The sequence below is a fragment of the Mytilus galloprovincialis genome, chromosome 7 (assembly GCF_965363235.1).
Source record: "Mytilus galloprovincialis chromosome 7, xbMytGall1.hap1.1, whole genome shotgun sequence".
NCBI classification, from domain to species: Eukaryota; Metazoa; Mollusca; class Bivalvia; order Mytilida; family Mytilidae; genus Mytilus; species Mytilus galloprovincialis.
Window position 1 is genome coordinate 66,216,010 of NC_134844.1, and position 25,886 is coordinate 66,241,895.

The 25,886-nt window shown below is 31.9% G+C and overlaps 2 protein-coding genes across 3 annotated transcripts in view; one reads left to right on the plus strand and one right to left on the minus strand.

Moving 5' to 3' along the window:
* The first annotated feature begins 8,666 nt into the window (after positions 1-8,666).
* The window catches only part of LOC143083496 (CCR4-NOT transcription complex subunit 11-like), a 34,524-nt gene continuing 17,304 nt past the window's right edge, over positions 8,667-25,886 (plus strand). The window contains exon 1 of one of the 2 annotated variants that reach the window (XM_076259755.1): positions 8,667-8,687. In XM_076259755.1, the coding sequence (XP_076115870.1) occupies positions 8,683-8,687 (5 nt within the window). In that variant the 5' untranslated portion in view covers positions 8,667-8,682. Of the gene's footprint in view, positions 8,688-23,201; positions 23,359-25,886 lie in introns of those variants that run through there. The other variant, XM_076259754.1, reaches the window with a different exon arrangement.
* On the minus strand, positions 15,902-23,130 carry LOC143083497 (uncharacterized). The gene is made up of 6 exons (XM_076259756.1): positions 22,897-23,130; positions 21,661-21,752; positions 19,066-19,212; positions 18,237-18,426; positions 17,437-17,573; positions 15,902-16,336 (listed from the first exon to the last, which is right to left on the minus strand). Exons 1-6 carry the CDS (start codon positions 23,081-23,083, stop codon positions 16,049-16,051), a joined length of 1,041 nt encoding a protein of 346 aa, XP_076115871.1. The 5' UTR covers positions 23,084-23,130; the 3' UTR covers positions 15,902-16,048.

Below are 25,886 nucleotides of genomic sequence, written 5' to 3' on the forward strand. Positions count from 1 at the left end.
ATCTTTAATCAGAAAATAACATTTACCGTTTTCTTTTCGTGAAATATTTCGACAATTGCTATTTATCATGGGTGTTTATTAAAAAGTCCAGTTTACATGACTATATCTGATTCATCATGAATTATTTCTCTGCAAGTCTCTAAAGTTTGTCGAACAAACAATGAACAATAATTATAGATCATCGTTGATAATCTCAAAGAGGTTGATTTTTATGGCAAGCCGTTCTCGTCAAAACTATGTTTAAACCCTTTTTTCGAAAAAAATACACACTGAGATTTAAAAAACCTAAAATAACACACTGAGAAATCGAAATTACACACTGAGATTTAAAAAAATAAAAAACACACACTGAGAATTCAAAATTACACACTGAGATTTTAAAAAGACACACTGAGATGAAATAGATTGAAAAACACACACTGAGAATTGTTAATTACACACTGAGATTTCAAAAATACACACCGAGATTAATATGCAAATTACTAATGAATATTCATGAGATGAATAATTCAACAGATTAATATCTTGATCTCAAGAACTCTTGTCATTATATGAAATGCGATTCCTTCAACCAACATTCGTAATAAATTTCAAGACTTAACATCGCTCATATTCATAAGTTTGTTGCCTTTAATTCAGATCATTACTACCAGTATCTAAACATGGGTCCCTTTTCAAAAGTCTTCCAACTGTTTCCCTGATTTCACTAGTTAATCTTTTATATTTTTGTTACGTTTATATGCTATAATCATAGATATAATGCTATAATAGACACTTGGGTAAAAATTTCACTGCATTCTTTTGCAGGTTGTTCCAATGTTTTCTTATAATTTTAATAAAGTTTTTCACCATTTGGTTATATTTTGTAATAAGAGTAAGTGGGTATTTTTCTTGTTCTTGTATTTCTAAAGTTTTTTTTATTAATAATTTGGAACCAAATCGAAGGACTAACGAGTTCTGTCCCCTTGTTGTTTTAAGCTTGTAATAGATTCAGATTAAGTATGCTAATTAGATATGTGCGCATAAAAAGTGCGCACAAATCTCAGTGTGTAATTTTAAATTCTCAGTGTGTAATTTTAAATTCTCAGTGTGTAATTTCAAATTCTCAGTGTGTGTTTTCAGTTTATTTATTCTCAGTGTGTCTTTTTGAAATCTCAGTGTGTAATTTTCAATTCTCAGTGTGTAATTTTCAATTCTCAGTGTGTAATTTTCAATTCTCAGTGTGCATTTTTCATTTTTGTAATCTCAGTGCGTCTTTATGAAATTTTTAATTCTCAGTGTGTAATTTTCAATTCTCAGTGTGTAATTTTCAATTCTCAGTGTGTAATTTTCCATTCTCAGTGTGCGTTTTGAAGTTTTTAAATTTCAGTGTGCTTTGTTGTAATTCTCAGTGTGTAAATTTTTCGAAAAATGGTTTAAACATAGTTTTGACGAGAACGGCTTGCCATAGATTTTCGCGCTTTCATCAAGAGCCGGGACGTCGAAATTGAGAAATGCAATCAGTTAAGATGACCAAAGGTAATCTGTTTATCGCTATTTTACCTATAAAGTACATCATAGTATTAAAAACGGAACAAATCATTGCTAATAGTACTTTTGAAAACAAAAACTCACCAAAAACTTGTACTGGACACTGTAATGAAATGTTTACAAAATATAAAATAATATAAAACTTTGTAAATATTCGGATTCTGGTTCGTGTTGCTTAATCGTTACTTTTCTATGATAATGTACACTTTTGCTAATCCTTTAATTATTTTTGTTTTTGTCATGACATTTTCAGCTTATTCGTGTAATGACTTAAACCACCATACAATCGACGGAATAACTGAGTTCGATAAAATTAAGAAAGGAAATGCGAAATATGGCAAAAGGATAACAACCCGACCAGAAAGCAGATAACATGCGAAGGTCATCAATGGGTCTTCAACGCAGCTAAATAATCCCGATTCCGAAGGTGGTTCTCAGTTAGCATCTAAATAAAAAGTGCTTTATGAATTTCAAATGATTTTATATGTTTTGAAGTTACTTCAAAACAAATAAATGAACTTAAATTCAAAACAAAATACTAAACACAAACAAAGACCAGAGGCCCTGACTGAGGATAGGTGTTAAGACACGACGGGGTTAAACATATTTTGTGCGATCTCAATCCTCCCCCTATTCATGTAAGAAATGTAGAATTAAGAGGCACATAGCAATATGCACAGTAAAACTTAGTAAGAATATTGTTGTTGAAAAGGCTATATTGACTGTTGCGCGTTAATTGTTGTCAGCTTTACTTTAATGATATTCTTTTCAAGATGTTAATTAAACTAAAAGAAATTGGAAATCAATGGGACACATATGATGCTTCTGCTTGGATGTTATAAAGAGAGACAACTCATGCACGATAGATTGACGCTACCCAAATTTGTACTAAGTGTAATGTTCATGGTAATAAGGGATGAGTTCAATGAAGGATAAAAAACTTAATTCAAATAGTTTTTTCACTGACCCCCCTACCCCCCTATTAACTTAATTTGGGAAAAATTGATTGAGCCATATGGATATATGTAAAAATCAATGTCGGATAACCAAATCTTGCAGCAGTTCAACCCCACCCCCAAACTATTTGAATTAAGTTTTTTATCTTACATTGATCTTTTGATGTCGTCCCTAAGCATTGTGTAAATGTTTCATAACATTAGGATTGATTGACTGTTGGTTGCTTAACGTCCAGTGGCAAATATTTTATGCATATTCAGGACGAGAACAAGTTCACAATAAATACAATAGGTAGGTTGATACAATAGAGGCCATCTGGGATGATGGTCGGGGAAATTTGGACTGCCACTGGAAAATGAGGGTATATTGGATAGGGATAGAAATTTTGCCTTGCAACAGGCCACCTACGGACCCCTCAAAGAGTTGTTGCAAGGGTTCTTAACGTGCAAAGAGCGTGGCACTCTCCTTACACGAGGCATCGGATTTAACGTCCCCAATTTGAACGGACGTGACTGCGAACTTGATACATCCCGCACAGCCAAACGGACGCCCCACTTCGGCAAGCGTTTTACAGCAGGTCGGAAGAAGACCAAGTGACCATATTTCTATTTCCCAGTCACCTTTGGGGGCCATAACATTAGGTGGAGGCAAACTAAAGTTAGAAAATGGAAACAAAAAATGCAGCATATTTTCCATTTGTAAACATTATAAGAGCATAACTATAGAACGGTAAAAGAAACACCACCGAAATTTAAAACTGGATCTGTGTTAGTGGTGTTAATCATTGTATATGTAATATTCATAACATTTGCAATTGGCTGAGCAAATTAAAGTTACAGAATTGTAATTAAAACATCAACTATTTTTTTTCGATTTGTAAAGGGCATAACTATAGAAAAATTAAAAAAGTGACACACCCAAATGCAAACTTTATCTGTCTGTTATGGTAATCAGTATTGTGTAAAGTTTAATAAAATTTGTAAGAGGCGAATTTAAGTCAGGACGTACAGCCGTGCAGATGTGCAGACGTTTGAACGGTTGTACAGACGAACAAAAGTAGAAACTTAATGGACACTCTTCTATGGCAGGGGCATAAATAACAACGAAAAGTTCTTGAGCGAAGTGTGACAGCGATATTTTCCTTTTTTATTTTATTTTGTAACAATTCAAATTTTATCTAAAAGCAAGATACCATTGTTCTCAAAATTGTTAGCCTACACGTTAAGAAATTAATCCATTTTAATCCTAGCATTGTCTATTTCTTGTTATCGTATATATGTTTTAATTGTATTATTCGTTTATAGCATTACGTGACAAATTTCATTATTACATGTAGTTATGATTAAGTAAGATTGCGTAATACATTTAATATCGTTTCTATGCGAATAGTCAGTTGGATACCAGCGGTCAAGCTGTACGGGCGCCGTGCATTTACTGTGACATTCATTGTGCTTAGTATAGAACATTTATTGGAATTCCCATTTGTTTTGTCTTTTCGGAATATTTACCGTTGAACTTTTATTGTAATTAATGTATTGCACTATTGAAGAAGTTGTTTATAAACCATCGTACAGCTAAACTTAGTTTTGTTTCATCAGTATCTAGTGACTTTTCCCCCGAATTCTAAATATAACAGGAACGACGAAAACCCCTGTTATAGAAGTATTAGTTATTATTGTTCAATATATGTCTACCAAAAAAATCTGACATAACAGTTAAACTTCCTTTTTGATGGTTTCTCCATGTCTGAAGACGCATAACTACAAGGAAAAACGATTCTGCAATATAAGGTGAACATCCAAAAAACAACAAACAAATATATTAGATGCTTTATAATAACTATTTATATTATCTCACCAAATATAAAGGGGTTTCTTGGATGCGCACATACTTACCTAGGCTAACCTAATATACTTGTACTTAAAAGTTTATGAATAACAAGGACAATGAAGAAATGTTACAAAATATGTAAATTTTCTCATTTGTTGTTTCCATGATAACTCGTTCAATGTGAAATTTGTTTTTATTTTTTGAATACCTTGTATGGTTTTTGGTGGGGTTTGTGTTTCTTAGTATTTACTTTTCTATTTTATGTCTTGTGTAATATTAATCATTTGTCTATATAAGCCATGACGTTGTCAGTCTATTTTTGATCTTTAGTATCATTCGCCCCTCTTTTGAACCGAAGTCTAGTTTGGACACAACTTTGAATACTAGTACTTAGTTCCTGCGTCTTTCCTTGATTTGTATGTTAGATGTTTTATTAGAAAATGAAGTTATGACCAGTATATGCGATTTTAACATATTTTGCCTTAATCTGGTAGTAAGTGTTCTTCAAAATGACAAATGTAAAAGAAAATATTACCTTGAGTGCATTGACAGGAAACAACAACATCGACAAGCAAGCGATATGGGTGAACGTCATGGTTTTCTTTTCCACATTTGCAAGGTTAGAAACAAAGTCCATGTTTGAATTGGAAAAAAAAACAGCTTTTTACACGAATTGAAAATAATGTTTAACTTTAAAACAGTTTTCTCTATGTATATGACAACTGTTTATGATATTCAATTATTAATTATTATTCTTTACAGAATCAATAGCAGAATATCTTTCAGGAAGTCATACAGACAAAATGATAAATAATGCAGATTCTAATATGACGTGCTTCTTTTGCTTTGTGAAGATCTGTGAACAGACCCATGCTCTAAATCCAGGAGGATTTGTTTTTGATTTGATATTAATTTTTGTAAATTAAGAGGACATATTATTCCATTTTCCGCACTATTGTAGCAAGATTTTTCATTTCCATTAAATCAAAGGACTGATTATTTATTTTCACAACTATATTTATGATATTCGAAAACATACAATGTTTAGATGATTTGTTTATTATAAATAATACATGTATAGTCGAGTCATTATGTACCATTTAATCAGAATTAATCATCATCCTCTGCCCCGAGGGGAGCGAGGAAAAATATTTTTTGAAGGGTTTTGGAGCCACTGAAGGCCCAAGAAGCTATAGAACAAATGATGCAAAATCATGCTTTCTGAGTGTTCCGAAGACCCTTTCATAATCTGAAAATGCAAGTTTTGCTTTAATAATTTTTGACAATATTTTGGTCTCAAAGCAAAATGTATAAATTCAGTGCAATACTTAAGTTTCTATGGACAACATCAAAAGACCAATGTGCATGATAAAGCAAAATTGAAATTTACATAGTTTTAAAGTCTGTGGCTGCTGGTAAACTCATGATCAAGTTCATAACAAACTTACTAAATGCAACACTAACAGAATACAGAAAGGCAATCAATGGACAAAAGAAAAATAAATAAGAAACATTGATCCCCGAAAAATCAGGGCTACGTCTGCGGAAAACAGAATTTGCTTCTTGCAAGGCTCTCGCCTTGAACACAATTTGATATGGAGAAAAGCGTTTGGTTTTGAAATTTCCCAAATTAGGCATTTGATTCAATGTAGTTACGGCCGTGTAAAAATAAAAGTGAGGTAAGGTTTCCTGAGACAATATACCTCAAGTTAAATGAAACCAATTTTCAGACATTTCAAGTATATTTAAATAATATTTACGCTTTTATTATTAAAAAATTGGGAAGTGTTTCCCGATTTTTTTTGGGGGGAAAAGATGAACTTATGAAGAATCTGGTGCCATCTCATACTCTCAATTAGACCGGCTGAGTTATTTATTTTCAATACATTGCAAGTCAGGTAATTTATTTTCAAACTACCATAGAACAAACCATTTATTTCTGTGATTATCAAGGCGGAGTTATTTATTTTCAAAATCCTCCTGCCCCCCTCCCCAGAATATCAAATGGTCGTCCCCTAATGTGTTGCATTCCGAAATTGACATATTTGACCTAGATACGACAACCGATCATGCTGACTGTTCAAACTCCTCCCTCTGAAAAATCTCAGTGCCAGCCGTTTGCTTCTTTACAAACAAAAAGGGAGGTTCATGGAAGACGCTTTTACACTTATACTTATCGGACATAGAAATTACCTTAATTGTCCTTATCAGAATAGAAATAATATATATTCTAAATGTATATAGCTTTTCGAACAAATCAGTGATCGTATATAACGCGGCCTGTTTCATTGGAGTTACATCTAAACGTTTAAAACTTGACGACTTAATAACTTCTGTATTCCAAATTTGCAGTTACATTAGAACGTGATAATGATATGTCCATTTCAATTTAAAAGAGACAATAAAAACTCATAAAATAGCTCAGACGAGGAATAGTGTTGAAATAGTAGATTGTTATACTCCCGTTTGTGGAATGAATAATTGTATACCATTGCATGCCCGTTCGAGGTCAACATGTATGACAGTTTTGGTTTATAAATTTTAGATTATACATTTCCGAGTTATTGGTTTTTATTATTTTCCTAGTTTTCGGGCAATAACTTTAGAATGCTTAAATCAGTTTAATGAAACTTTGGTGACTAGTTTATATCTATAAGAATAATCCCCCTTTATTTTTTTTCTAATTTCTGATATTGAAGAGTTATACAGAACTTAATTTTTTGAAAATACAATGGGCGTATCATGCGCTTAGATATTAATTTTTTATGATTATTATTGTAAATCATTGATTGACCATGCTGAAATTCATAGAATTGATTTGTTTTTTGTCTTCATGTGGAAATGCAGAAACTGTGTGTATATAATTTGATCTCTGATCAGTATGCAAGTCCTGTCCTTTTGGTATCTTTCGTCCCTCTTTTGAAGACTTTTGTGTTTGCTATAAATACTTATTGGTTTAACATTAAATTCTTCTTCGAACAGAGGTACAAAGTTGAACACGATCACAACCTTTGAATCTCAAGGATGGGCCAACCATAAACAATTGAGTAAGTGAAGATATTGATTTTGATTACATTGGATGTTATCATAACAATTATCTTAAATCTGTTAGATTTGTATTTATTTGTAATGGCTAAAATATTGAGGAGAGGCAATAGGGGGTCCGTTAACATGTTAACAACACCTCGATTTTGGCAAAAACGGTTAACAAAAATGCTAAAATGCTGATAACAGTTAACAAAGTGGGTTGAAAACAGATAACAGCTTTTATTAAGTCCTCAGAATACAAACTGTGAGTGACATCTATTTAAATGGGGGGGGGGGGGGGGGGGGGGGGGATGGAAGAGAAAAGAAGGACTAGATGGCATTCGTTTGTAAATATGTGACTTTAAGTTATTATAACTGCATTTATGAATAGTTTGAAATTTCATGGCTAAATTTCAGTAAGAAATTTTAAGTATATGCCAGATGAAAAAAAAATCTTTAATATCTTCTGATGTTCCATTATATATATATATATATATATATATATCAAATTAATATCCCTATATATGTTATTTTGTTTCGTCTAAATGTGAAATGCAAAATCTATTTGTTTCATTATTTCAAATATAAGTATGACTAAGATTTCCGGTTAAGGATGTTTGCTGATCAGTTTCAAAATAAATAACTTTCCATAAAACTAGTATATATTGATAGGGGATTCATTGAGTATTCAAAAAAGCCAAAAAAAATATAGGGGTCAATGTGCTTATTTTCGAGATATTAGCCATTGGAATTTTGGCGGGTAAATATTCTCTCTTGATTTTTCGTAGCTTTATCATTGAACAGTTAAAGTTCTCAAAAACTATTAAGAAATAAATAAAATTTTATGAGACTTTTACAAACGGTTTATAATCATACAAGAAAAATGGGGGTTCATGGGCAAATTTTTTTAATTTTTTTTTTTCGAAAATCTGACAAAAATTCCAAAACATGACAAACAAACATCCTTAAGGGACTGCCACCACTTGCGTTACCTTTTATCCGTTTGTTTTATATTTTTTTCTATCAAATGAAGATAAATTGTGAACTATATTGATTGCAAGTCAAAAGATGTATTAGTACGTTGACCGGTTGTCACAATGTGCATCGACTTCGAAAGTCAGTTTGGGTTTATCATCCAACTGTGTCACTACAAAATAATAATGTGTGTCCTCAATATAACAATAGTGTGGTCTTAACCTAATATTGTGTGTGCTAAATATAAATGATTGTTCGCACAAATTCATATGATGTTTAAATGTTTGTGGTAGTGATGTCTATTATAACGCCTACAGACAGATTGATTAGTCATAATAGATTTTCATTAGTTTTTATTTTGACATGAGGTAAGATTACAGGAAAACTATCTCACTTTTAGCAAAACACTATCAATTATTTATAGTTTTTTTGTATTGACAGCTGAAACGATATTCTGGAAGCTTCGTTCTAATAATTGTTTGAAAACACTGTGCTTCAATAGGCAATCCTCGGGACCGCTACTCTCCTTCTCTAGATGCCGAGTTGTGACGAATGCACTTTGCTCCACATGAGAATTTCGTAGCATTCATACAAACAGAAACATTTTAATTCAAATAACAAATTGCTGCCTTATTGAAAATATACATTATTGGTGAACTAACATGACAAAGCTGTAATTCTTTGAAAAAGAAAAAGGAATGAAAGTTTTATTTTCTGCACTTTTATACTCTGTTAACGGTATATCATAAAAGTTACAGGTCAAGTTTTAGTTTCTTATAGACAAAGGATTTTTACTGGTGTTTTGGGTACTTTTTGATGATTTCTGAATCAATTGACCCAGTCTTTAAAAAGTATATTTAATTAAGTTTCCGTACAGAAAATAGCTCAGAGTTTAAAACAGATACAACAAGGATCGGATTCCATCACCAGTTATAAGTTATTTCTACATCTTTGAATGAATAGCATTGTCAAAACTAGAGGCTCTAAAGAGCCTGTGTCGCTCACCTTGGTCTATGTGCATATTAAACAAAGGACACAAATGGATTCATGACAAAATTGTATTTTGGTGATGGTGATGTGTGTGAAGTTCTTACTTTATTGAACGATTTTGCTTCTTACAATTATATCTATAATGAACTTTGCCCATTAGTAACAGAGAACTATATTTGGTAAAAATTTACATAAATTTACCAAATTAATGAAAATTGTTAAAAATTGACTATAAAGGGCAATAACTCCTTAAGGGGTCAATTGACCATTTAGGTCATGTTGACTTATTTGTAGATCTTACTTTGCTGAACATTATTGCTGTTTACAGTTTATCGCTTTCTATAATAGTATTCAAGATAACCAAAAACGGTAAAAATTTCTTTAAAAATTACCAGTTGGAGGGCAGCAACCCAACAACCAGTTGTCCAATTCATCTGAAAAATTCAGGGCAGATAGATATTGACTTGATTAACAATATAACTCCTTGTCAGTTTTGCTCTAAATGCTTTGGTTTCATAGTTATCCCCATGTTCTATTTTTAGCTGTGGTGGCCATCTTGGTTGAATGGCCAGGTCATCGGACACATTTTTCAAACTAGATACCCCAAAGATGATTGTAGTTTCAGTGGAGATTTTTGTAAAAGATTACTTAGATTTATGAAAAATGGTTAAAAATTTACTATAAAGGGCAATAACTCCTAAAGGGGTCAACTGACCATTTCGGTCATGTTGACTTATTTGTAAATCTAACTTTGCTGAACATTATTGATGTTTACAGTTTATCTTTATCTATTCAAGATAATAACCAAAAACAGCAAAATTTCCTCAAAATTACCAATTCAGGGGCAGCAACCCAACAACGGGTTAACCGATTCAACTGAAAATTGCAGGGCAGATAGATCTTGACCTGATAAACATTTTTATCCCATGTCAGATTTCCTCAAAATGCTTTGGTTTTTGAGTTATAAGCCAAAAACTGCATTTTACCCCTATGTTCTATTTTTAGCCGTGGCGGCCATCTTGGTTGGTTGACCAGGTCACGCCACACATTTTTTAAACGAGGTACCACAAAGATGATTGTGGCCAAGTTTGGATTAATTTGGCCCAGTAGTTTCAGAGAAGATTTTTGTAAAAGATTACTTTAATTTACGAACAATGGTTAAAAATTGACTATAAAGGGCAATAACTCCTAAACGGATCAACTGACCATTTTGGTCATGTTGACTTATTTGTTGATCTTACTTTGCTGAACATTATTGCTGTTTACAGTTTATCTCTATCTATAATAATATTCAAGATAATAACCAAAAACAGCAAAATTTCCTCAAAATTACCAATTCAGGGGCAGCAACCCAACAATGGATTGACCGATTCATCTGAAAATTTCAGGGCAGATAGATCTTGACCTGATAAACAGTTTTACCCATGTCAGATTTGCTCTAAATGCTTTGGTTTTTGAGTTATAAGCCAAAAACTGCATTTTACCCCTATGTTCTATTTTTAGCCGTGGCGGCCATCTTGGTTGGTTGACCGGGTCACGCCACACATCTTTTAAACTAGATACCCCAATGATGATTTTGGCCAAGTTTGGTTAAATTTGGCCCAGTAGTTTCAGAGAAGAAGATTTTTGTAAAAGTTAACGACGATGGACGACGACGACAGACGACGGACGCCAAGTGATGAGAAAAGCTCACTTGGCCCTTTGGGCCAGGTGAGCTAAAAATGATGAGATAAAAATTCACTATTACATCAGTATCAACATACTAAGATATAGAAGGAAATGTAACATTTAAGCGAACCAGTACCATCAGAATTTTAATTCATAAAATGTTACAGTATCTTATTATACGACAGACAGGACCTGTGTTTAACAAAAATGGCAGAGAAAGAACACGAACAAAATGAATTTTCTCCTTTAAACTAAACATAAAGAATAATCACATATACGTATTACCAATGTTATTTCAACTGATCGGGCGGAGCTTACGTTTTAATTTGCATTAGGACGGTCTATTGAAGATGTGTGTGATAAGGATGATTGCCGTTATACTTTTTACTGATTTTTAATCACCTATCAGTGTCATCAAAGGAATTCACAAAAGAATGACTGGACACTTCATTAATGAGTTTATCCTAAAACACCTATATATAGATGGACTGGTTTATTATGAGCGAATCGGTTAAACTCCGCCCAGTCAAGTGAAATAAATTGACTAATAGGTCAATCTGAAAAAAAACTATTGCTTCTTAGTTAAATTTAGATGAAACATTTTTTAATGGATAAAGATGGTAAAAACACTATAACTCAGCATGATTTGAAGCTGCTACATCATAAATTATTTTCGAAATCATTAGTTTTTCTATTTGTATTGTTTCACACTAGTCATGTTGGGGCCCTTTATATCTTTCTGTTCAGTGTGGTTCCATGTGGAAGGCCGTACTTTGACTTACAATATTATTGTTTACTTTTTACACATTGTGACTTGAATAAAGAGTGGTCTCAATGGCAATCATAAGAGGGGAATCTCATAACACATCTCATTTCTATCATGTTTTTTTTTTTAACTTTTGTTCATTATGATTCCAGGTTTAATGTGATGTATGTACATTTTCACTGAACTGATATACATGTGTGTTTATGTGCCAGCTGAAGCCTCCTCTGGGTAGGGGATATTCTCACTGTGTTGAAGACCCATTGGTGACCTTGATTTGTGTTTTGTTCTCTGGTCAGATTGTTCTCTCTTGGTAGCACATTCTCCACTTCCATTCTGAATTTTATTTCATTGGTATAACTGCCAAATAACAAATAATTATATACTAAAAACAATAATAATGTCTTTGCTTTAGTATGATTAAAACAAGAAGCATGTTATTTTTTTCATTTTTATTTAACACATTACAATGTAATATCACAATAACATACTAGAATTTGTCATTGAAACAAAATACTTTGAAGAGTTTAAACATTAAATATCATCAATTTTTGAGACATGAACTAACCACTAGGAAATTTTTGAGGTGGAAAAACTTAAAACCCTTTGTAGTTTTCACATATTAAGTAACATTCAAGAAAAAAAAAGAGCAATACTTGTATTAACTGTATGATAAATAGTTTACAAAATTTGGTGAGTTTATAGATAATATAGAATACAGAAAAAAAAATTAAGGAAAAAAAACCAGTATCATGCATTTGTATATGGATGGTTTTTTTCTGGATTTTCATTTATATTATTCATGGAAGTATGAGCGTTTAATAAATTCTTGGAACAATTTTTAATCACCAATAATTGGTATAGATTTTCACCAAATCAAGAAATTTTAACATCTAACTGAAATTTGCAGTATAAACTACCTTTAAGAGGAAGAAATTAAAGTATTCAAGGGTCATGTGGGCTTTCAGTAATTTATATATTACAATGTTTTATATGATACAAAATATTGTAATTATAGAAATTCAGAAGTTATTTTTTATTTTCCTTGATGGAGAAAACAAACATATACCATCTTAAAAATAATCAACAAAACTGAGTGTTATCCAACAATTCAAAGTTATCAGCTTTATATCTTTCAGATACCCGGATGAACTTATCATTAAAGTTCCCCTTTGATCGTATTAAAGATGTACTTAGGTGAGGTAGGGTAAAAATTAAGAAATTAAAAAATTAAAATTGATACTATAAGCTGGTAGAGCATCAATTAAGGATAAAGATAAGCTAAAAATATTAATTGGTCATGGAGCTCCTTTTCGAGATATTTGAGATTTAAAATATGGTGGGAAAAGGCTGACTCGGACTTTTACCTTATATTTGCATTGGTATTATTTGGGTCTCAAAACAAAAGAAAGAAAATCAAGAATCATCTAAAATTTTGGTAAATGACCTTTCATGAGCTATTAAGTCTTATATGAAAAAATAAATGGGTGTTATGGGGCAAAATATTTTACATTGTATTGTATGGAAAAACACCAAGGAGTCCGAACATTTGACACAAATTCCAAAACCTCACCTAAGTACATCCTTAAAGCATCTAGGTAAAGGAAATGAATAACTATAAACAAAGTTTTAAATTTTGATCCACATATTTCATATTATAAAATGAAAAACACTTTTCCAACTTTTCATCAAAATTAATAATATCAATCGACAAATATTCACTTGATTTTTAAAAGTTGATGTAAATGAGAGTATTAATTAGATGTAAACAAAACTGAACACATACAGAACAGTATACAATTATAAATTACTGTATTCCACAACTGAACATTTTGTAAACTATAAAAACATTTATAGACAAAATGAAAAATGTAAAAAAAAAAATAGAAATAGAAATGGGTATTGCATGATTGTCAGAAATTCAACAAAAAAATGTTTATGATCAAAGTTGTAAAATTAAAACCACACAATTGCATAGGTGTCGCTGTACTAAAGAAAACTTGAAGACATTATTCTGGTGATCTCAGATACCCATGCCTAATTTTTCTCTGAAAACAGGATTCATCCAGAGAATTACAATGCAATAAAATAGATACATTTAAGGCAAGTTTCTACTTTTATCAATAAAATCAGTAGTACATTGTACCAGATATGATGATTAAAGTTAAATGAGACAAAAATATATAACAATGATCTAAAGAGCATGTGTATCTCAACCTTGGTCTATGTGCATATTCAACAAAGAGACTCTCCAACATTGTTGACAATAGAATTCTTGACAAAAAAATCTATTTTGATGTTGTTGTATAGCTGAACAATTGTTTTGTTTAAATTCTCTCTATTATTTAAGTTTTTTGCTTAAAATGCAAAAGAGGATTAAAAAAAAATCCTCATTTAAGGGTAATCCCTCATATAAAGAGTGACAGTCTACTAACCATATTAGCATAATTTGTAAATTCACTATTTTGTTTTAGAATCCATATGCACTGTTGTACTATTGTCATAGAAAAGTGCAGTCATGAATCATGGTTTGATGTCTGCCAATCAGAATGCTAAATTCTCATAAATTATCTAATGTCATGAAATTGCACAGGAATATAAATGATTAGTATAAGTGTATGTTATTTAAGTGGCAGACCAAGGGAGGGGGTTTAGGAGTTTATGGGTTACACAGTTGAAACCCCCTTTTATAAACAATCACAGCATTTGAATTAGAACATATTATTCGGACCCTCCCCCCCCTTTTTTTTTTAAAGAAGTGGCATATATCTGATATAAATCATGAGAATATAAATACACAATAGGCACTGTGCTGTGCTGAAATAAATACATACTAAACATGTACATATAATACATAGGATAAAAAAGAACCATAATGAAATATAAAAAAGTAAATATAAACAGAGATTCATGGATTTCTTAATAAATTAATATCACAACACCCACATATATATATATACTTTATAAGGCCAAATAAAATATATCTGTGGTTCCAGTTACCCTACTTACCCTATTTTCTAGTCTCATCAAATTTTTGTTTTTTTACATTTTTTTATTAAGCACTGTTAAAGTAAGAATGTTGCTCCCATACACTCAAGGTGTGAGGGCTTTATATAGCCAGTCTATGTCATTAAAAACTTCCATCATCCATAGACTCAAGGAAAAACATCAAATTAAAAAGAATTCCTACCAACCTACCCTATTTTTTTTTACCTGTAACTGCAACCACACATACTATTTTTTGGCCTAATGTAAAAAAAAAATAAAGCTATCAGTTATATCAAAAACCACATTTATCACAATATCCTAGTACAAGTTTGTTCATGGTAACAGTCAACAAGGTCAAACTTAATGACAGAATGAATACAAATTCTATGAACATACTAAAGCTTATTATTTGTAAACATAGAAAACAAGAGTTTGTCAAGGAAAACAAACAATGGAAGAATATATATGATGTGTTCAAAATACAAATTTACATTTTTAAATTATACCCATCTTATTCAGTTAGTGTATATTAAAACATTTATCATTTTATTCCCAATATAAATTACCAAAAATATATGCTAAATGTACCAATTACGGAATTATTCAAAATACCATCCATATATATGCTTATTTCCATGAGATAAAACTCAAATCATGAAATACAAAAAATAACTTTGAATTTGGTCAGCAGTATCAAACTAAAAACAAATACAACAGATATGAAGGTACAACAATGTTTAGGTATATTATATGACATGTACAGTAATTTGCCATTTTCAATTACAAATTGAAGAGCTAGTCAAGACTTTTCATACAACATTTTTTCTTAAAAAGAATTTAAGGGACACAGGAAAAAGTAGAAGAAAGGTAGCTAAATTCTTCATTTCATATATGTTTGGGCTTGAGTCACATAATATGTATGTTATAAATATGGAATGGTTTGTTTTTGTTTTCATTTTCAATCAGTGTTAGTGCAAATCTAAAATAATAATAAATAAATCAATATTGCATCAATTAACAACCATTTCTGATTTAAACTTATGTAAAAAATGAAATGGGTTAAGGTGCTACCCAACATCTTGACTAATATTAATTTAGCTACTTTAATTTTCATAAAAATTTTTACAAAATGTTTACATTGACCCTTTGGCAAAAATATAAAAATTTCATAAAATTTGACCCAACCGTTTTGTCAGAAAAAAATCATTGGTTATATAGCAGTTTGACTAACACTTACTTATAAAAAAAGTATGAATGTCATAACCCAAATATAAAACATGTAAAAGGAGACAATAAATGAGCCTGCATAAGAAGAGATAATTATTCGGTTGACCCTGTTTGACCCTTCCTCTGACGGACACCTGATTCCTCTTCTTCATGTTTATCTTTAATAACTTCTTCAGTATCCTTAACTTCCTCACTGTCTTCTGACATTACTTCCTCTTTCTTGTCCTTATCCTCCATTTTTTCTGTCTGTGTGTCCTCTTTGGTTTCAGATGCTTTTACTGTCTCCACTTTAGAAGAGTTCTTTTCTTTATTCTTATCAACCACTTCATAACTACTGATATCAGGACTAGAATCACTTGAACTGTTACCATTGGCTTTTGCCTGTAAACATAGTATATCAATTTTCATAAAATACCTAATCAAAGAACTGAAAGTTCTGAAAACTAGTGAACTTAGTGACAAACACAATAGTTAAAAAATATGTGCAAGCTTTAATTTATTATCTCACTATAGTTATTACACTAGTTGAACCTCTTTTATACTAGAATTTTAATTTGGTTATTTAACAACTTGTGTAAATAAAGAATAAAATGCATCTATTTAGATCTACAAGTTCGATTTTCATTACAGGTAACCTAATTGAATACATCTATTGTTTGTGTGATCTTGTATGAAGTGAAAATGAAAAATTTTACAATATACATTGCACATGTTTAAAATCTGTTTTTATCTTGCTGCTATTTCACTGCAACCAGGATAATGATTTATTTTAATGCATACAGTTAGAATTTACTTTCAGTAACATTAGAAAGTATCAAACAGTACTATCACACAGGGTTGTTTTTCAAATATTCATGAATATGAACAGCTGTTTTTTTTTATCAGACTTCCCATGTATTTGCATCTTTGGTTTTACAAATGACAGTGGGTGGCTGAGTTGTTTAAGGAGTAAAAATACTGTATCACTAGCCAGACACTACTGATTGATTTGATTTTAGGTGCTTTAGCGCAACTTTTTGGGCTATTTCATGGCAGCCAGATGGCGGAGGAAGCTGGAGTGCCCGCAGAAAACCACAGAACTGCTATAGGACAACTGACAGTCAATTAAAATTGTAGTCAAGTGCACCTGCAGGAGCAGGGTTCCAATTCACAACCTCGTAGCTGACTGGCTTGTGGTGACAGTAGTAACCACTTAGACCACTCAGCCACCCAGGCCAAAGCCAGTCAAAACTGAGGTGAGTTTGAATCCTGCACTTGGCCAGTGCTTTTTACTCCAATCTTCAGTGTCAGTTTTCCTTCTGAATGTCCTGGTTCTCTGTGGTTCCCTCAACCAATATAAACTGACCGCCACAAAATACCAAAATATTGTTGAAAGTGGCTATAAAACACCAATCAATCAATCAATCAAATGGACAATTTATTAATTTATAGGGTTGTCTCCCTTATATTTAAAAGAGCTGAAAGATGATTGGTCAAAATACCTGTTCTTGAGCTTTAACATCATCAGTAGCCACAGTCTCAACTTTGGTAGATACATGCTGCATGGCATTCAAAATCTTAGACATTTGTTTTTCTGTTTCTTCAAGTCTTTTTTGTAATTCTCTCATTTCTTCAGTTGCTAAACATAAAAAAAGATACATGTATAGTTAAAAAAAAAATGAAAATAATATCCAAAATCAATATAGATTGGCGAAGCTATTTTTTAATTAATAGTGTTGTATTGTGATATATTAATTTTGAGTTTACAGCAAATGTAGTAGATTCATAACAATTTGTTTGATAAAAATTTTCATGGATGAGGTATAAAGGTAAACCACAACTTTAAAACACATTTTCTTAGGGATTATATACAGAATTTGGTAAACCAATGAAGTCATGTATCTCCCAAAACAATAAATACCCAGTCCACAAAAAGAAATTAATCTACAGTCATGACAGTATAAACTTGTGTGTGTTCAAAGAACTATGAATGTTGATGGACCATGAAATCACTAGTATCTTTGTTTGTCACATATTCAAGGCGTAACGATAGTTAACATGATCATCCCTAGTTTTTCATGAGGTTTGTGACTTTGTGTTTATAAGTCTTTAGTTTTTTTCCATGAAATTTTCAGTTTTTTTTTCACTTGTGAGAAAATCATTTAACCTAGCATCATTCAAGAAATATAGCATCGCATTACTATGATGCTCAAAGACCTTGAGGAGAACATTGAGTTCTACTTTGTTGTGTATTATACACACATTTACCCAAGACATATATATATTTCATAAACAAACTTACATATGTTATTATCAACATTTGAAGCTCTGTCCAGTAAGTCTTCTAATCCTTTCAGTTTATTTTCCTGCTCCTCCACCTCCTCTCGCTGAGGTTCTACTGGTCTCTTGTCACTACTCTGTTGTTGGCCATAGGACATACCACGTTTACCATATCCCATGCCATTTTCTCCTTGATCTTTCTTACCAAACACCTGGAAAATATTCATCAAAGTTAAGGATAGTGGCTGCAGATATTTAGAAAAGAATAAATAGAGAATTATGCTAACAATTACAATTACCGTTAATGTAATAATAGCACATTTCTCAAGAGAAAATTGATCAGATTTTAGTGGAAATAAGCATTCTATATAAGTTTTACAACATTTGATTTAGGTAAACTTAAGTTTGAGAATAAAAACAAAAAAATCAGCATTTTCTTCATTCATGAATACAGGAACAAACTCAAGAATGATAAAACAACACCACCCAAATGCAAACATGATCTGTGTCTTGTGGTAATAATCATTGTGCATAAGATTTATAACATTTGGTTGAGGCAAACTCAAGTAAAAGAACAGAAACTAAAAATATTGCAATTTTTCCATTTATAAAGGGATATAACTCTAGAACGGTCAAAGTGACAGCGCCAATATTCAAACTTGTTTGGTGTTTTGTGGTAATAAGCATTGTGCATAGGTTTCATAACATTTGGTTGAGGCAAACTTGAGTTAGAGAATAATAAAAACTAAACTTTTTGCATTGTTTTCCATTTCCAATTTTAAAGAAAAAGTAATTAGGGTCAGTATTGGTACAGTAACAATGAGTAAGCACACATGTTTTTTTTTACATACCTTCACAAGAGTATAGATAAGATATCCAATTATACCAAAGGCATAAACAGGAAGTAGCATTCCCATCATGCCTCCCCTACCGGAGGAGCCTTGTTTATTCTGTTTGTTCATTTCAGCCGCTGCTCGCATTCCAGGATGTGGTCCTGGCTGTAATCATAAATAAAACAAGAGTGCACACGTTGAAATGTCTCGCCTTCTATACTAATCATTGATATTATGTTGATAGTCCTAAGTATAAAGCTTAGTTTTATTACAACTGTCTCATAAACTTAACATTAACCAAGATAACTAAACAAAGACCAATGAACCTTGAAAATGAGGTCAAGGTCAGATGAACCATGGCAGGCAGACATGTACAGCTAACAATGCTTCTATACAACATATATAGTTGACCCATTACTTATAGTTTAAGAAAAATAGACCAAAACACAAAAACTTAACACTGTGCAATGAACCGTGAAAATGAGGTCACTGTCAAATAAAACCTGCGCGACTGACATAAAGATCATTTAATATTTCCATACACCAAATATAGTTGACCTATGGCATACAGTATTAGATAAAAAGACCAAAACTCAAAAACTTAACTTTGACCACTGAACCATGAAAATGAGGTCAAGGTCACATGACATCTGCCTGCTAGACATGTACACCTTACCATCATTCCATACAACAAATATAGTAGACCTATTGCATATAGTATGAGAAAAACAGACCAAAACACAAAAATTTAACTATAACCACTGAACCATGAAAATGAGGTCAAGGTCAGATGACACCTGCCAGTTGGACATGTACACCTTACAGTCCTTCCATACACCGAATATACTAGCCCTATTGCATATAGTATCTGAGATATGGACTTGACCACCAAAACTTAACCTTGATCACTGATCCATGAAATGAGGTCGAGGTCAAGTGAAAACTGTCTGACAGACATGAGGACCTTGCAAGGTACGCACATACCAAATATAGTTATCCTATTACTTATAATAAGAGAGAATTCAACATTACAAAAAATTTGAACTTTTTTTTCAAGTGGTCACTGAACCATGAAAATGAGGTCAAGGACATTGGACATGTGACTGACGGAAACTTCGTAACATGAAGCATCTATATACAAAGTATGAAGCATCCAGGTCTTCCACCTTCTGAAATATAAAGCTTTTAAGAAGTGAGCTAACACCGCCGCCGCCGCCGTAGCCGCCGCCGCCTTAGCCGCCGGATCACTATCCCTATGTTGAGCTTTCTGCAACAAAAGTTGCAGGCTCGACAACAAAATGGTGTTAAATTGTTATAGATATCAAACTCATTATGCTCATCTCGCTTTTAAAATTTATTAGAAAAAAATATCAACAAAAATAACTAACTCCAATATCAGATCACCCTCTTGGTGCATCTGACATCACTACTTGCTTTTAGTGGGGATCTCATTACTAAGACATATGTTTTTTTATGCAGATATAGTGTTTAGCAGACTTGTTTCTTTTATTCATTGTTTTTCTTTTTGTGCCATGATTTTGTCCATATTTCTATGAGCTATGAGCACGATGAGTTCTGATCGATTCACCCTTTGGTATCTTACCAGGGCTTCCAAAAAATATTTGAGCCAGCCGGACATTTTAAATCTGATCCCGATTTTAATCCCTTAAGACTTAGTCACAAAAGGCAATTATGGTAATCAGATGGTAATCAGATGGCCATTCCAATGATTGACATTAGATTAAAAACTTTACTTTGATATGAATTTGATGTTCGGATGTAAACTGTTAAATTGGCAGTGCATCATTCAAAGTGTGCATATCAGCGTGCTCATATCTGCCTAAGACTCTTTATTTGTGCAAAATGACATTGACATTGTCTAGAACTTTACTTTCGTTTTTAAAATCACATTTTTCTCAAACGGGATGTTGACGTGACAATGGTAAAACATGGACCATAAATGGATACGTAAAATCTGTACGTTTACAAAGCTTGACTGAGTGAAGAAGCTCTTTCCAGATAATCTTACGTCTCTCTTTCATTATTTTTTTTTACAATAGATTCTTTTACTGTATAAAGTGTGATACGATTTTCCTCAGCTTTCCATTAAAAAAAGGTCATGTTTAATTTTGAGGAATTACAATTATAAATTATGTGGGGTTTACGGTTTACATGATGATTTTTTAAAAGCTTTTTTGTATTCACATTCACACTTTTGGTTGTCAGTATAAAAGAAAGTTTGCACATTTTTTTATTATAAAGGTTTAAACTATGACTTCTGTTGTAAATCTATTGTTAGTATATCATGTATATATCATGTGATTGTGTTGTGTAAATATAGTTTAATGTTATGAAGACATATGCTGTGTTCAAATATGATACCAAGCCATTCCTTATGACATGTATAAGTTGAACTAATACAAATTTATGTAATAAAAGTCATTTAACTTGTTATTTTCATTCCACTGCGATTAATTGTTGGTTGTTGAATGTCTGGTGGCAAATATTTCATTCATGTTTAGGTTGAATATAGCCATGCTAGTTCATTGTACGTACACTGCAGTTATAAATATTGTAAATTTTATTCATGTCAAAACCATTTAAAACACTTACACGCATGTGTCTTTTGATATCATCATGGTGTGGATCTGGTGATCCATGCATGTTTCCATGGCCATGAGGAGAGGGTCTATTGGGTGGATGAGCTGAAAATAAACAGAAAAAAATGTAATGAAATGCAAAACAAAATTACAAAAAAGTCATTTCTTTATACATTTTTTTGTTTTGAATAATCATCATCAGCATGATCAGGTATGGTTATCATGGTTATGTGTTCGTCATTATATGGGGACGAAGTCCCCAATTACAGTAGAAAAATCAATAAAAAAAAAAAAAAAAAAAAATAGGGAAAATTTCCCGAATTTTTCATTCTACTAATGAACTCAAAATCGTTAACTTTTTTTTCAGATCTACTTCCGTTTCCGGTCTTGTTTGCATCGTTTGCATGAGACTTTGAATAAAATGTATACAAATGTATATATCAACATATCAACATGATATAGGAAGGAATTCAACACCCAATCATTTTTAATAATTGTTTGATATGAAAACGTTTCCTGGATAACAGCGTTTCTTTGTTTACATTGAATATGACGTCATAACTTGAATAACGTCACAACTAAATTCCTAACAACAGAACCAATATCGGAAACGTTATAGTATTTCCGTTTTTTTTATCAACATGTTTGAATTAAAAAAAAATAATACAGATTTCGTCCCCATTCACAGGTAATGCCTGCCTCATATTAAACATGTACATGTTATATCATGTATATTGATAATTAAGTGTAAATGTGTTGTATCCGTGTTGAAGACTACTTTGACCTTTAATGGTTTACTTTAACAAATTGTGACTTGTCCCATTGTGGAATTGGCACTCATCATGCTCATACCACATCTTCTTGTATCTATTTGCAGAACAGTTTTAATAAATTTGTTCTAACGTCTTTAAAAAGCGACGTTGAATATGTTTTAAATTCTTCAAGTTCATGAAGTTGTACATGTTGTAGAGGTGTTGTTGTTCTAAATATAGAAACCGAAAAACATGCCACAATGTACGCATATGCAGTCGAAACCGACGAAATATGGTTGATACGAAAACATATGACATACGAAAACATATGACACCAGGATATATGAAATAGAGAGAAGATGTATGAGACCCCTTATGGCCCTTGGGTACCAGAAATGAGTTGAAGGGTGCATTTTCTGATTTATTGATTGCATGTAAGAAAGGTTGGCATGTATGATGTAAAATGCTTGTTTTCACATCTTTTATTAAAGACTCACTTGGCTCAGTCTTTTGTTTTTGTGTAGGCACTCCTAACATTCTCATTACAATAGGATGGAAAAACTTAGGATACAGTGCCGTAAAACATGCTACTATGACGACAACAGTAACAATAAGTCTGACAGAAGACAGTCCTGTAGCAGACTGGTGTGTATGCCCAACTTTTGTGCTTGCAACCTTTTCCATTTCTGACAGCAGAGATGCCAACGAGAAAAGTAAACAAAACGAAATCACGTTAGAAGATCACGTGATCGATCAATATTAAGCTAATTTGATACGTGGACCTGTCTTTTATGTAGTGGAAACAATCAAATATGATTTATTGAAACGATTTAAACAAATATGTACAAAATTTCCATATTGTAATAACTTAGGATTATTTTTGTCGATATGAAATAACGTAATCTCACGTTACAAAACAAAATGGCGCTCTCCTTGAAAGAGCTTGCATCTTTGCTCAGGTACTAAGTTACTATTTCTGATACTAGAAATACAAAAAAATAAAAAGAACTTGTTAAAAATTACAAACACTATGGTACAACTACTTTACGATGCACGTTACCTCTCATTGATAACTGATAAATATGAAATTATAAAATTTGTGTGGGTAAATTACTAAGGGAGATAATTCTGTTGAGCAAATTCAATGAATGGTATTTGTCTAAATCATTCATTGTCATTAGCTGATTATGTTGACAATTTTTATTGCCACTTTTTTATGGCCCCGCAACTAAGTTGTCGGTGCTATATAGTTTTACCCTTGTCCGAAATTCCGAAATTCTGTCATTCTGTCATTCCGCAACAAACCATTATACAGAGTTTTTTTCTAAACGCTTTTAGATATTGGGCTGATTTTTGGTATGTGAGTTAACCATGATGTGTTACAGATCAAGTTTAAGTTTTGTTCTGCTCCGCTAGTTTTTGTCGAAATTACAGGCTTTGGACTATGATAAATTGTTGAAAATCACAGTTATATGGATTTTTTTTCTAAATGCAGTCTTCGCGTTGAGCGGCGGTCCAGGCTAGTAAAATTGCTCTCGGGCCTGTAAAAATCATATCTACAGGCCAACAGAATCTAACTAAAAATTTTCAAAAATTGAGCTCCGGGCCTGTAGATTTGAAAATTTGTCGTGAAGACTGCTAAATGTCTTCAGATATTGGGCTGGTTTTTGATACATGTATGTGAGTTAACCATGATGAGTTACAGATCAAGTTTAAGATTTGTTCTGCTCCGCTAATTTTTGTCGAAATTACGGGCTTTGGACTTTGAAAAATTGTTGAAAATCACAGTTAGCAGTCAGGGGACTTACTGAAATAAGTGATTTTTAAATCACTTATTTGAGTAGCAAATTCGAGGTTTTGTCACAAATTGGATTTTTTTAGTTTTTTCAAAATTTTGAACACATAGGTTTAAATAATATCTTTTAATTAGTAAAATTAAAAAAAAAAGAACTTTTTGCTTCTTTTAAGTAGCAAGGTTTATGCCTTTGATGCTAAAATTTAGCTGAAAATTCTATTTTAGTTGAAAAAATGCTATAATAATGGCTTTACATAATGCACTGATACTTTCTTAAAAGATTTTTCCCAGCAATGGGAGTATTTTTCCTGTGAAGTTCAAGGTTTCATCTTTCAGATTATGTAATAAAATTCTACTGTTCGCGATAAAAATATCACTGTTCGGGGGGTGTTGAAATTAGTGGGGGTTATTAAAAGAATGATACTTAAAGAAGTGATTTTTGGGAAGGAAATTGATGTCATTATCCTAGATTCAGTACAAGGTCATCACCTGAAATGACCTGGTCATCCTAGACAACACAGATGTTAGTTCTGATAAGTTTAGAAACATAATTAATCCCTGGATCATTAGTATTCTATATTTAAAGCTACAATAAAATTAAATCACTTCTTCTAGTGATTAATTTGTACTACTTAAATAGGTGATTATTAAAGAAAGACAACTCCAACCTTCCAACCTTTATGGAAATAATGTTACTTGAATCAGTGATTTAGAAAATCACTTATTTAAGTAAGTCCCCTGACTGGTTAGGCCAACTAAAATTAATTAGTAGATTTTCATCCAAATTTTTGAAAATAATGGGGCGGGTGGGAGGATTTTATTTTTTTAATTTTATTTCATATGAAACCCTTTTGTGACGAGTTCTTCGTATATGCAAGTGTAATAATAAGCTTGTATCATGTATACACAAGTATGAGGAATCTTACATAATATTTCAAATTCTTAAATAAATATATCTAATTGCGGCTTTAAAAACTTAACAACAAAAACGTGTGAGAAATACTCTCATCAGTTAGACTACCTACACAAAATGTATTTGGGTTTCTAAACAATGCTTTGTATTACCATAAAATGAAGCAAATGCATTGGTATGCAACACAATTATTATGAAAACAGAATAAAATGAAAACTCAGAGAGTGTTGAAAATAATAGGGTTGGTACTTTATATGCAAGATGAAAATATAATCATGTAAAACATGAACTTAATAATAAAAAAAAAGTTGTTGTTTAATGAGTCTTTTTGGGTGTATTGGGACATTTGCTGTTTGTCAACATAAAAAGACAGCCATGGGTAAAATCAAAGGGCTTGCATAAATAAAATGCGTATGTTAGTCAACTTTTTAAATTCAATAAACGGTCATAAATCTGACAAGTTCGTGCTTGTGTTTCAATATCTATAATTCAGTCATGTTTTCTGTATCAATGGTTTTCACGAATCTTGTGCTTTGGTTATCATTTACAGTTTAAATTTCATGAGACAAAGTCATTGCATAAATAAAAACGTCCGCAGTTTTCTAATCACAGGAATTTGTGACATACCGCAATTTGCAGTCTTGGAAACAGCGTTTTGTCTCGTAACACGAATATTTCATGTCATTCTCGTTATCAATCTTTACTCTCGGAAGATGATGTTGCCATCATAGAGCAGCGGAAAGGTCGACTTAAATCATTTTGGTTAAATTTACTCGAGG